Consider the following 14,229-nt stretch of genomic DNA (forward strand, 5'->3'; position numbering starts at 1 on the left):
TCCTGATAGATCAGGGGAGGGGCCACAGTTACAACTGTAGGTCCCCAGAATCTTGGCCAGGTAGCTTCCTGCCCTATATGCCATTCTGAGCATTGGAGGAGCTACCCATGTCCTCCAGCCTCAACAGCTCTCACAGTATTTATGAAGGAGCAGTGAGCTTGCTCCTTATCTGAAGTATTGAACATTGAGTGCATGCTGTTGGTGTCACTCTGTCCAGCCAAATGAGCCGACCCCTGCCTTTACACTAGTATGTATTAATTTGTTTAGTACAGTGAACGAATGATATCTTTATGAATAATATTTTGGAGAAAAGGGGTTAAAAATGGGCATCCTGTTGTACAGCATCTTAAATTAGAGGGAATTGGGAATATCACATGATGAAACAAAGGATACCAATGTTAACAGCTCAGTCAATAGTACTGGTAAACAGTAGCTACACTTGTTCTATTCCCATACACTTTACCCACTTCACTTCGGTCATATCTCGAACGCATTTGTGTATTGATATGATTTCTGCTTCAGTGACTGCAGCTACTCGAACAGTGTGAGAGCCGGGCTATTTTCTTTTCCCCAAAATCTCTTAAGTTTAACCTCGTTTGCAGATATTCCTTTGGTATGTGTCGCTTAAAATCACGAGGAGTCCGGTCTCATTCCACCATAAATTTTAAACATTTTTGATCGGTTCATTTAAACCCTGGTGCTGCGATGAAAGCTCAAGAGTTCAAACAAGTAGTACATAGTATTGCCTGACTGATAGTCTGGGGCCCCACATTAACATGGCAGTTACAGCCTGCAACTCAGTCATATGTGGCTCTGTCTCGGACCACAATGTTTTCATTCTGCAAATGAAGCCACCCAGTTCGTGTTAATCCAGTGGGATCCATCCAACAAGAGAAACAACAGGATCCAGCCTGCCTTCCGATTGATTTATTCACAATGTGCAGTACAGCAAAAGTATACACTGTCACTTTCCACTTCCACAGGTCAGGCTGACCATACTTTATACTTTAAAGGAGAACACCAGTCACGACAACACCTGCACTGCAGGTGGCACTTCATCCCAAGCTTTATAACCCAGAGCTCGGGACACTACCCTTTGTTCCACATGGCCCTAATATTCCAGTCTCCCTGCTATAGGAAGACTTTGTGAAACTTAAAAGGGATTAGAAAAGATTTACAAGGATGTTGCCAGGGTTGGAGGGTTTGAGCTACAGGGAGAGGCTGAAAAGGCTGGGGCTATTTTCCCTGGAGCGTTGAAGGCTGAGAGGTAACCTTATGGAAGGGGCATAGATGGATGAATAGCCAAGTCCTTTTCCCAGGATAGGGGAGTCCGAAACTAGATGACATGGGTTTAAGGTGAGAGGGGAAAGATAAAAGGGGCCTAACAGGCAACATTTTCACACAGAGGGTGGTGCGTGTGTGGAATGAGCTGCCAGAGGGAAGAGGTGGAGGCTGGTACCATTACAGCATCTAAAAGGTCAGATGGGGACATCAAAGGAAGCATTTAGAAGGATGTGGGCTGAACGTTGGCACACGGAACTAGTTTAATTTACAATATCTGGTCAACAGGGACAAGTTGGGCCAAAAGGGTCTGTTCCCATGCTGTACACGTCTATGACACTATCTTTCACCGGCTTACATTTGTTTGCCCATAATGACACACCTCTGGGGCAGGAGGGATTTGAACTCAGAGCTTCTGCTAGGTGTACCACCACAGCACCACTAGACCCTCATTGACTGAGTCCGATCATTCATTGCCATCAGCCTATTCAAACATGTTGTAACACACCTCTGGTAACAAGACCACCTGGCCCAGAGGCAGAGACACAGCCACCATCCCACATAGCCTTGTAATGCACCCCACTCTTTCTTCAATTAGTATAAGCTGCTCCAATTCACAGTCTCAACTGACCTACTATTTGCAAATACTGGCACATTGAGCACAGCCACCTACTTTCAAGAAGAAAACTCAAACGCAGCTGTTTAATTGTTTGGTCGATTTTGTGCAGCCACCTCTTCTATTTATCTTCGAGCCCATGGGCTGGAAATTGAAGGAAGACACATGAAATATTGGGCCTGGTATTAGTGGGATCAAACCTGAACACCAAGCACCAGCATTGATATAACACGGTTTCACCTAGAGTATGGTTTTGTGCTACAGCCCCCATTGGCTATATATTAGTGGGATCTGTGTGTTCTCTGATTTAAATGAGGGATTTGGAGACAAGACAAACCATGGAAACAGCCCCATCATTTTCTGCTTGACCAGCTGTTGTTTGACAGGTTTGCACTTACACAGCATAAGGCTGAGAAACACTCACACGCCCCAGTGCCCATTGTAACATATGGGATATATGCATCCGCAATTCCAGCTTCAGTAAAGACATCAGTGGCATAGAAGTAGATCTGAAACAGAAAATCTCCTCATTTACATTGTAAGTGCATGAGCAACAGCACTGAACACAGACACACCATTTTCTGACTGGTAACTGATTGATTAAAAGGCTCAGAGATAACAAGGTGCAGAGCTGGATGAACACAGCAGGCCAAGCAGTGTCAGAGGAGCAGGAAAGCTGACGTTTCGGGCCTAGACCCTTCTTCAAAAAAATTAAGAGTCTAGACCCAAAACGTCAGCCTTCCTGCTCCTCTGATGCTGCTTGGCCTGCTGTGCTCATCCAGCTCTACACCATGTTATCTGAGATTCTCCACCATCTGCAGTTCCTGCTGTCTCGATAACAAGGTTCAGATGTTTTTAACTTGCGGTTCTACCCATCTGGTGCTCATTCGAGTTTTGGCTCAGATTTTGTACTGGTACCAAGAGTGCTGGCCTGCTTGTGGTTAGTTATTGCACTGGTCCTAACTCATTCCACTGAGGTTCACTGAGGTTTCTTCATCAGCGCCTTCCAAACCTGAAACCTTTACCACCTAGAAGGGCAACAGATGCATAGGAATATCGCCACCTTTGAGCTCCCCTCTCCAAACCACACAGCATCCTGACTTGGAACTATTTCACTGTTCATTCACTGTTGCGGGGCCCTTAGCATGTAGACGCCCACATGGACTGCAGTGGTTGATAAAGGCAGCTCACCACCAAACTCTCGAGGGCAAGTAAGAAGCAGCGATAAGTACTGGCCCAGTCAGTGACGCTCACATCATTTACATAGTGGACCCCACAGTGGCCCAGTATTTATACTCACCAGTATTCAACCTGGCCACAAAGAATGGCCAATTTCCTGGAGTGTACTGCATGGATTTGAACCGGAAGGGCTTAACGTCATTTTAAAGATGATTTTTGAACCTCTTTCCTCTGTTCTAACCAGCTGGTTAGGAATTTGTGCTTAATGCTTGGTGGTCCGCAACAACTAGAGAGTGGGACTCCTCCTCTCCTTATCATCTGTTGTTATGAAGCTCGAGTTGGAGCACTGAAAGGATGGCAAACAAGCCAGGTCTCCCTAGTGGTAAATGCAGGTTCCAAGGGGTGGCTCAGTGGTTAGCACTGCTGCCTCACAGCTCCAGGGTCCTGGATTCGATTCCACCCTCGGGCAACTGTCTGTGCGGAGTTTGCACGTTCTCCCCGTGTCTATGTGGGTTTCCTCCGGGCGCTCCGGTTTCCTCCCACATTCCAAATATGTGCAGGTTAGGTGGATTGGCCATGTTAAACTGCTTATTGTGTTCAGGGATGTGCAGACTGAGTGGATTACAAGGGGTAATGGAATAGGGTTGGGGGTGCTGGGGCTGGGTCTGGGGTGGCCAAGAGGGGCAGGGAGGACACAGGAGAGAGTGTGAGAAATCCCCTGTCCTGTGTTCGGCATTCATGAAGCACTCTCATCTGTCCCAGTTATACACTTCCCTCATCTAATTAACCAATGTTTCAAATCTAATCTGCTACTTCTTAACGAACTATAAGGAAATTTGCCACAAATTGTTACTTTGTGTGCATTAGGTAACTGTGCTTACAAAGTTCCCAAGTTAGTTGTTGGCTGCTAAACTAAAATACTTGACATCCTAACTCAAGGCAAAAACATCATTAAAATAGGACATTGGAAATGTGCAAATATCTGATAGCTTTTGGGTTTCAGTGATGCTAAGGAAGTGAGGTGATAGTAAGGATTTCCCAGCATGTGTGGTGTGTGTAAGCACATGTGTGTATATGACAGAGATTATTTCCACTGGTTCCCTTCACTTGCACCAGAGAAATAGCCAATTACATCAGACGCAGCAAATACTAAAGTGAAGGTAAAGAAAACCCAGGCATCAGGTTTTTTCACTCAGATAACAAAGTGTGGAGCTGGATGAACGCAGCAGGCCAAGCAGCATCACAGGAGCAGGAAAGATGACGTTTCAGGCCCGAGACCCTTCTTCAGGCTTTTTCAATCTCTGAGCCAGGATCCTCTATCATAATTCGAGCTGCCTGAAAATCTGAGGGTCACTGAGAGAAGTGAAGTAACTAGCTGAGCTGTTTACAGTTTGCTCCTAATGATTGGCTGAGTGATGTTCGTCAAAATCTGTGTGGAGAGAAACAGAGCTAACATTCCTGGCCAATGAGCTTTCATCAGAATGTGAAACCCGAATGAATTCTTGTTTCTCTTTCTGTAAAGCCTGCCTGACTCATGGGCTAGATATGTCTTCCTGCCCCTCATCAGGTATATTCTTGACTAAGGGTAGGTCATGGGGATCGCTGGCTGGGGCAGTATTTATTTCCAATTCATTGATGCCTTGAGAAGGTAGTAGCGAGCTGTTTCCTTCCTCAACTGCCCATTTTTTCCAGGTAGATGCACAATTCTCTTGGGAGGTGGTGGGGAACAGGGTTTAGGGATTTTGACCCAGCAACAGTAAACGAATGGCAATATATAATCAGGATGGTGAGCGGCTTGGAGGGGAACGTGCAGGTGGTGGTGCTAACATGTATCTGCTGTGCTTGTCCTCCTAGATGGAAGTTGTCATGGGTTTGGAAGGTGCTGTCTGAAGATCTTTGGTGAATTTCCGAAGGGCATCTTGTAGATAGTACACACTGCTACGACTGAGCATTGGTGGTGGGGGGAGCGGATGCTTGTGAATATGGTGCCAATCAAACAGGCTGCTTTGTCCTGGATGGTGTCAATCGTGACAAGTGTTGTTGGAACTGCACCCATCCGGACAAGTGGCTCATATTCCATCACACTCCTGACCTATGCCTTGTAGATGGTGGACAGGTTTTGGGGACTCAGGAGGTGAGTCACTGGCCACAGGATTCCTTGCCTCTGAGCTCCTTTTGTAGTATTTATATGACTCATTAAGCTTCTGGCCATCAGCAACCTCCAGGATGTTGATAATGGAGGATTCATTGGTAGTAAAACATTGTTGAATGTTAAGGGGTGGTAGTTAGATTATCTCCTATCGAAGATGGTCATTGTCTGGCATTTGTGTGGCGCAAATGTTACTTGCCACTTGTCAGCCCAAGCCGGGATATTATCCAAATCTTGTTGCAAGTGAACATGGACAGTTTCAATATCTAAGGAGTCAGGAATGGTGCTGAACATTGTGCAGTCATCAGCGAACATCCCCTCGCCTGACCTTATGATTGAGGGAAAGTCATTGATGAAGCAGCTGAAGATGGTTGGGCCTAGGACACTGCCCTGAGAAATTTGTGCAGAGATGTCCTGGAGCTGAGATAATTGACCTTCAACAACTACAACCATCTTCCTATGTGTCAGGTAAGACTACAACCATACAGCATAACATAATAAATGTGAAATGTTAAATGCTTTTAATGCTGTGATTAATGTTATGGCTATGTTCTTAAAAGCCAAATGCCTATTAAATACAGTAATGGCATGATAATGAAAAGTATCTCAAAGAAGAAAAGTATTGTTCTACATTGACTGGTACAGATGTGGGCCATGGCTTGGAATGAGTTAATAAACAGCAGCATTTTTTGGGAACCAAGATGCACAGCCCGTTTGAAACTGAAGCTACAGCCTGGTGTCCAATCAGAAACAGATGGGGCTGGACAGGCCAAATGCTGAATGCTAATCCTGTGCCCTAAACTGAACCGAAAGCAGGTGTTGTAGTAATCCTGTAAAACACTGCCCTGCCAGCTTCAGTATTAGTTTACAAATGAAGTAGAGTTTTCTGGATTACTGCACCAAACTGTTTCTTTCGCCTGAATAGCTCCAGTCTCAAGCAAATAAATAATTACTGAGATTGGAGTTTAATTTGTAAAAACTTACAGATGTCCTGGGTTCCATAGTCAAACACCCAAGGTGTAGAAATAACATCCAAGCAGCCTGCAGGATTCTCCCAAGGTTTACTACAAATTGTGCACATGAATAAACTTGTTCATGTTGGCCGTATAATGAATGATCTGTGTCACCCCAATACAAATGGATGAATCCAAGTTGGAATCTCTGTCAACAAAGGCTACAATCAAAGTGCTTCTAGTTACAGATCAAATGTAATTATATGGGACACCATCAGTGCATTTTTACAGTTCTACTGTATTATTTGCAATGAAGCAATGATTGAAGATCTCCTAAATTTAACTTAAAACACCGGCATATATCCACAAAGGCTTTAACTGACTAGTGCTCAAATGTTTCATTCTAACATTTGGAAAGTGATGTAGTAAATTGGTCTGTGATAATCTGACTCTCTTTCTGTCAGAGAATGCTGGAGAAACTCAGTGGGTCTGACAGCATGGGTGCAGAGGGAGAGACAGCGCCAACATTTCGAGTACAATACGACTCCTCCTCAGTGCCGATACTCACGGCATTGATCCCACTCAGTTGTAGAGCCATGTTCATCAGGACAACAGTGATCAGCTGCCATCGAGTCGAGCGATCTAAGAGAAGTTCACACGGTTGCTTTGATTGCTGCGCCTGTAGCACTGCACTTTCCTTCTCCAAGCCCATCAATTCACTCAAGTACGAATTAGCATCATGGAATTTCTTGAGAGCTGGGACAGAGAAAGACTCCATTTTTGTTTTACCACAAAGAAGAAGCACTGATCCACTAAAACTAACCATGCACTTGGTTGTCCAAAAAGGACACTGCCGGTATTTCACAAATGATTTGATTGACCAATGTTCATGAGCAAGGCAGTGCTGAACTATATTATGAAAGAAAGAACTTGCATTGAAATAGCAGCTGTCCTAACTTCAGCATCATCCCTCAAACACGTCGCAGTCAATAAGTACTTTTGAAATTCAGTAACTGGGTGAATTTAGGAAAACACAACAAGATCCCACAAACAGCAATGTGATGTCGACCAGATGATTGGTCGCGGGAAAATGTTGGCCAGCACACTGGGAGAATTCTCCATCTTTCTTTCTGAAGCGCGGGATGGGAATTTACATCTCACCTTACAGGCCATGTCTTTGTCACTGCAAAACTCTGTCTGTCCTGAAATGAAATGTCAGTCGAGATCCCCCACACAAGTCTCTAGGGTACTACATGAAACTTCAGCCTTTGACACAGAGGGGAACGTGCTAACACTCAAACTAAGGGTGGCATGTAATGAACAATTATTAATCAAATATAGTTAAATTGTCAGGGATATTTCTCAAATTGTGTTGCATTCTGAGGTTGGATAGCAGACTTTACAATGGTTAAAGTGTTCAGTGGAGCTGAAATACATTTGGTAATATTAACCTTTTGGACTGTTACGGGATTATTTGAAAGAAAGCAGTGCAGCAATGAGCAGAGCTGCATGGCGCTGAATTGTAGAGGTCGAGCCTTGACTATGAGGTAGTAGGAACTGTAGCTGCTGGAGTCTGAGATAACACAATGTGAAGCTGGATGAACACAGCAGGCCAGGCAGCATCAGAGGAGCAGGAAAGCTGATGTTTTAGGTTGGGACCCTTCTTCAGTGTGTTTAGTGCAAATGAACTGTACTAAGGGAGGTTACGATGGAGTGAACTGGGAGCTGTACCATGCTGAAAGCTGATTGCAGTCGAGTAGCATTATACTGAAGTTTAGTCATCACCTTTCACATATCAGACATCTTTAAATTTTGTAAAATGTGCTTCACAGGCTGTATCGGGAGATCAGTCAGAATCCAGTGAGAGCTGGAATATACTGGAGGCTAGATTAAGCGAAGTGGAATTGTACCATATGAAGCCACATTATTTAGAGTAAAATTAGCCCATAATATTAAAAAGTGGGACGAACATTTAAAGGATGCCTTAAACAAGAACATTACTTACCATGGGTAGCTCTCGTTTCCTCTCCTTTATCAATGAAAAGGTACCTGGGACTCTCAGGGAACCATGGTAACAGTAATAACTGGAGTACAGCAGGAATACAGCTAGAGGAGAGGAGGACTGACCAGTATCTCTCTCCCCCAAGCAGCTCCCTAGCATTAGCACCAAAAGAAAAGCAGTGAAAGTACATGGAGCCTCATTCATTAGTTGAAACTTATCCAGTTAGAGTCAAGTTGCTTAACTAATTACAGATTTGAAAACATTTAAGTCGGATGCCTCATGGAAGCATGATTAGGCCCATTAAAGCTCTAAATTTTGACACTTGATATTTTATCCCTCGTAGTTAAAGCTTTATTTCCTGAGTGTTAGCAATCAATGACCATTAATTGGCACATTCCCCATGGCAACACTTCTACCAAAGTCCACTTTCTAACCAATCAGCAGTCCCCTCTCATGCAGAACAAATGTTGACATTCTTGTGAACTGAGCTAAAGAAAGAAATGTTTTTATAAAATGTTCTCTTTATTCAGCAAAATTCAAGTTTGGTCCTGCTAAATGGGCTATTTAAACTACATTCAGCATGGAATAGTATATGATTACAGTAATCACATTGTTCTATATCATATATTATATACCATATATACTCTATTATAATTCTACAAATCCATACCATACATTCTACAACACATATTCTCTGCTATAGCTATACTGTTCTATAACATATATTCTCTACTGTAGTTAGACAATTCTGTACCATATATCCTTCACTATAATTAGACTATTTAAAACCATGTATTTTATACCATATATTCTCTACTATACTATTCTACCACATGTTATTGTCTGTATGACAGCTATACTATTCAATAAATTGGGATAAAGTTGAAGGATGACATCAGAAAGAGAACGTTGTTTAGCCTCTGCTTTCACTATTCAGTGAAGTAATAGCTGATCCATGGCCTATCACCATACTCCCACTGCCTTTGCACATAGCTTTGAATAACTTTTAACAAAAATCTACTGATCTCACCGTTTTAAGTGTAACAACTGTTGAAGCATTAAACCTCATTTGCAGGAGCAAGTTCCAAATCCTGTGTTTCCTAATTTCACTCCGGAAAGCTCTGGCTCCAGCTTTTATATAATGTCCCCCAGCCTCTGTATTCCCACAAGATGTAAGATAGTTTATTTCCATCTACACCATCAGTTTTGCTTTATTTCTTAGAAACCTCAATCACATCACCACTTGGTCTTCTAAATTCAAAGGGAAGTTAACTCTAATTTGTCATAGTTGAACACTTGGAGCCCAGGGAACATTCCCGTTAACTTAATGTTGCTTCCCCTCCAAGGTACACAGAACTGCTCACAGTGACTCTAGGTGTGGTGTCATTAGGGCTTTACCTTGAGGCATGGCTTCTACACTCCTGGATCACACAGTTCTGCATATAAAGGCCAGCATTCCTTTGATTTTTTTGGTTTCAATGCTCCCAGCCACTGCCATAAGGAAATCTTCACCTTTTTACAGCCTACAAATGAGGCAACTTCGCAAAAGAGCCCTTACTCTGCACACCAGAATGTTTCACATGTTGCTAATCTAAACTCCCACCTTTAAAAAGTTGATGATTATTCAAAAGGAGCTTAAGGCTCAAAGTCTGGAGGATATTTACTTCAATACAGCAAGCAAATGAAGTCACATTCTCCTCAATACTTAAAATAATAAAGATATCCGTCATCCTTTTTCTTACAGATGTTAAAAGAAGCTCACTTCAAACACTGAAACATGTTACAGGTTCAGCATTACTAAGTTTCTCTCCTTCCCAGGCCAGCTGGGGTCAGAGATTGCTCCTTCATGCTGTATTGTGTGGAACATGTTGTATTAGAGGCATTATGTGTGGTCCCACAGTATTGGGACAAATTGATAATTGTGTACAATCCATTCAGATTTCCAGGAATTCCTACCACTAGCAGCAACCTCATCTGCCAATTTAGACAGCTGTGGTACGCTAAAGGGTCAGCTTTTAATTTTTTACTCATTGAAACTTGTGACAACAAACTTTAGACACTGGATCTGCCTTACCTCTGCCCCATTATCTGTCCAATTAGAATTCCAGCAGTTATAAACACTGATGTTCCCATAGATGCTGCCCCTCTCACAGCCTTGGGTGCAATCTCTCCCAAGTACATGGGCTGCACACACAGACAGACTCCTGCAAGAAGAGGTCAATGAAAGAAAAACAATTAGATTCTGACTAATGGGCACTTCTGATCGTACACTGTGCTATCTTTACACATTATCCCACAGAAAACTGCCTTCCCAATATGGATGCTCAAGCCAGAGATGCAATGACTTGATTGACAGTGTAAATAAAGACAATTCACATTTGTGGAAGAATTCTTCACTTTCCAAATGTCTAATCTCAGTCAGATTGACAGAAACAGGCTCGCTGAAGAAGTTAGTATTGTAGTAACACGGCAGCATTTGACTCCTTGAGTCTACTCCATCACTCAGCAAGTTCACACCTGATTGGATTACTCTGCATTGTTACCTCCCTTTCACTCGCTTGTGTTCCAAGAATGAATTCACCTCTGTGTTAAGAACATTCATGGACTCTCCTTTCTCTGCTACTTTAGGTGCAGGGTTCTAAAGACTCTGAGCCTTCTGCGAGAAAGAAATTCTCCTCACCTGTCTTAAATAAGTTACCCCCTAGTTCTTGACTCTCTACAACAGGAAACATCCTCTCCACATCCACCCTGTCAAAACCCTCAGCATCTTTGTATGTTTTAATCAAGTTGCCCTTTACTCTGAACTCCAGTAGATCTGAGCCTAGCCTGTCCAATTTCCGTCACAAGGCAAGCCATTCCTGGCATTAGTTTGGTAAATCTTCTGAGCTACTTCCAATTATTAACATTCTTCCTCAAATAAGGTAACCAATACTGTACATAGTACACTGGATGTGCTCTCACCGATACTCTATTTCTTTGTTCAGATTCCCTTGTGATAAATAATAATACCATTACCTTTCCTAACTACTTGCTGGACCTGTATACTAACCATGCACAAGAACACCCAGATCCCGCTGCATCTCAGAGCTCTATAATTTCTCACCATTTAGATAACATGTGCCTCTTTTATCCTTTTTGTTAAAACGGACAATTTCACATTTCCCAAATTATATTCCATTTAGCAAATTTTTCCCACTCTTTCAATCTAGCAATATCACTTTGTAGCTTCCTTATGTTCTTTTTGCGACTTACTTTTCTACGTATCCTCGTGTCATCAACAAGTGTAGCAACCATATATTTTATCCCTTTATACATGGTATTTATACAGAAAGTTGAGGTCCCAGCACTGATCCCTGGGGGACACCATCCTTTACATCTTGCCAATCATAAAATGACCCATTTATAACTTCTCCATAGCGAGGTTGTCTATCTGTGACATGCCTATCGCAGGACATGGGTGAGATACTAAATGGATATTTCAACTTAGTATGTACTGTGGAAAAAGACATGGAAGCTAGGGAGATTGGGGAAATAAATAGCGATGCCCTGAAAAGAGCCCATATTGCAAAAGAAGAGGTGCTGGGGGTATTTAAACACATAGGTAGATAAATCACCAGGACTGGATCAAGCTACATAGAGGCATAGAGTCACACAGCTTGGAAACAGACCCTTTGGTCCAGCTCATCTGTGCCGACCCAATATCTTAAACTGATCTAGTCCCATTTTCCAGCATTTGGCCCATACCTCTCCCTGTAATGCAAACCCTCCAATCCAAGGATTGTATCCCAGGAAATTGAGGGGAACTTAGAGAAGAAATTGTGGGGCCTCTTGCAGAAATACTTCTGTCATCTACAGCCACATATCAGGAGATTGGAGGGTGGCTAATGTGATGCCATTGTTTAAGTGAGAATGCAAGGAAAAGCCAGGGAACTACAGACTAGTGAGTCTAATGGCAACAGTCGGAGGGGATTCTGAAAGATAGGATTTGTGTGGATTTAGAAAGACATGGACTGATTAGGGATAGTCAGCATGGCTTTGTGTAAGGGAGATGGTGTCTCATAAACTTGATTGAGTTTTTTGAAGAGATTATCATGAAGATAGATGAAGGTAGAGTAGTCAACGATGTGGACTCTAGCAAGCCTTTGACAAGGGCTCACATGGTCAACTAGTTAATAATGTTAAAGGGAGAGCTAGCTAGTGGCATACAAAATTGGCTTGATGGTAGAAGGCAGAAGGTGGTGATGCAAGGTTGTTGCTCAGACTGGAGGCCTGTGACCAGCGCTGTGCTGCAATGATCAGTTCTGGGCCCAGGAAGTTTGTCATTTATATCAACAGTTTGGATCTGAATATAGGAGGTACAGTTAGTAAGATTGCAGATGACACCAAAGTTGTTGGTAGTGTAGACTGTGAAGAAGGTTATCTAAAAGTATAATGAGATCTTGTTCAGATGGGCGAAGTGGCAGATGGACTTTAATTTAAATAAATATGAGGTGTTGCAATTTGGTAAGGCAACTCAGGGCAGGACTTACACAATTAACGGTGGTGGCCTGGGAAGTGTTGTTGAAGAAGGGCCTAAGAGAGAACTCTTTGAAAATGGCATCACAGGTAGATCGCATGGTGATCAAGATATTTGGTGCATTTGCCTTCCTTGGTCAGAACACTGAGTTGGGTTGTCATATTACAGCTGTACAGGACTTTGGGAAGACCACCTTTAGAATATTGCGTACAATGCTGGTCACACTGCTATCGGAAGGATGTTGTTAAACTAGAAAGGGCACAGAAAAGATTTACAAGGATATTGCCAGGACTGGGAAGTTTGAATTATAAGGAGAGGCTGAATAAGCTGGGACTTCTTTCTCTACAGCATTGGAGGCGCAGGGTTGGCCTTATAGAGGTTTATAAAATCATAAGGGACATGGACAGAATGCACAGTCAAGGTCTTTTTCTCTGGGTAAGGAAGTCCAACACTAGAGGGACATAGGTTTAAGGTGAGAGGGGAAAGATTTAAAAGGGATCTAAGGGGCAACTTTTTCACACAGAGGGTGGTGTGTGTATGGAATGAGCTGCCAGAGGAAGTGGTGGAGGCTGGTACAATTACAACATTTAAAAGGCATCTGGATGGGTATCTGAATAGGAAGGGTTTAGAGGGAATATGGGCCAAGTGTTGGATAACAGGGCTAAGTTCAGTTTAAGATATCTGGTCAGCATGGAGAAGTTGGACCGAATGGTCTACTTGTATTATTATACTCCACTGCAATGAAAGTAAAGATTTCTTGAGGAGCACGCAGAAATTTCTATTCCAAAGGCCACCTGCTGTATTAAATAATATTTATAGACAATTTGAAGCATTAACCAAGTAGAAAACCTTAAGCATGTGAAACACGTGAATTAGCTAAAAGTTGATAGTTTTGGACTTCGCAAAGCAATTTCTAAGACACCCTGCAGCCTAAAGGTGCAAAGGGCTCCTTTATTGCCATGGGCAGCAGAATTTTTCAACTTTTATGGGAAGATTACAGAATTGTTACAGTGCAGAAAGCTGCTATTCAGTCCCTCTTGCCTGCACCAGCTCTTCGACAAAGCATTATAATTTAGTGGCATTCACCTGTCTTCCCCTGATAGCCCTAAATATTGTTTTAATTTAATTAACCATCTGTTGCCCTCTTGAATATCTCAATTCTGCCTCCATCCCGATTCCCAGGGAGTCCATTCCCTTCTTTAACTACTTGCAGTGTGCTAAAGATTTCTCTCATAGCACATTTGCAAATTCCCTTATACCAGCGGCCTCTTGATCATTTTATGAGAGGGACAGTTTTCTCCCCATCCACTCTGTTCATTCCCATCACAATTTTGAAAATCGCTATCTCCTCTTAGCCTTCCCTCCAAGGATCGTAATCCCAGCTTCTGCAGCTTTTCCTCATAATTGGAAGTTTCTCATCAGAGCGATTGTCATAAATCACTTTGACACTTTCTCCAGTGCATTCACACCCTTCCTATATGTGGTGCCCAGGGCTGTAAACTCACTAGCTGAGATTTAACAAGTTCAGAATAA

General features: G+C 42.8%; 1 protein-coding gene across 6 annotated transcripts in view; it reads right to left on the bottom strand.

Moving 5' to 3' along the window:
* slc2a11b (solute carrier family 2 member 11b) overlaps positions 1 to 14,229 on the bottom strand; it is a 37,342-nt gene that overhangs the window by 13,197 nt on the left and 9,916 nt on the right. For 5 of the 6 annotated variants that reach the window (XM_048556558.2, XM_048556556.1, XM_048556555.2 and 2 more), the window contains exons 5-8: positions 10,255 to 10,384; positions 8,184 to 8,332; positions 6,747 to 6,934; positions 2,296 to 2,406 (exon numbers count right to left, since the gene is read on the bottom strand). In XM_048556558.2, coding sequence (XP_048412515.1) covers positions 2,296 to 2,406; positions 6,747 to 6,934; positions 8,184 to 8,332; positions 10,255 to 10,384 — 578 coding nt within the window. The remainder of the gene's footprint in view (positions 1 to 2,295; positions 2,407 to 6,746; positions 6,935 to 8,183; positions 8,333 to 10,254; positions 10,385 to 14,229) is intronic. The other variant, XM_048556557.2, reaches the window with a different exon arrangement.

This window comes from Stegostoma tigrinum, chromosome 26 (genome assembly GCF_030684315.1).
Source record: "Stegostoma tigrinum isolate sSteTig4 chromosome 26, sSteTig4.hap1, whole genome shotgun sequence".
Lineage (NCBI taxonomy): Eukaryota > Metazoa > Chordata > Chondrichthyes > Orectolobiformes > Stegostomatidae > Stegostoma > Stegostoma tigrinum.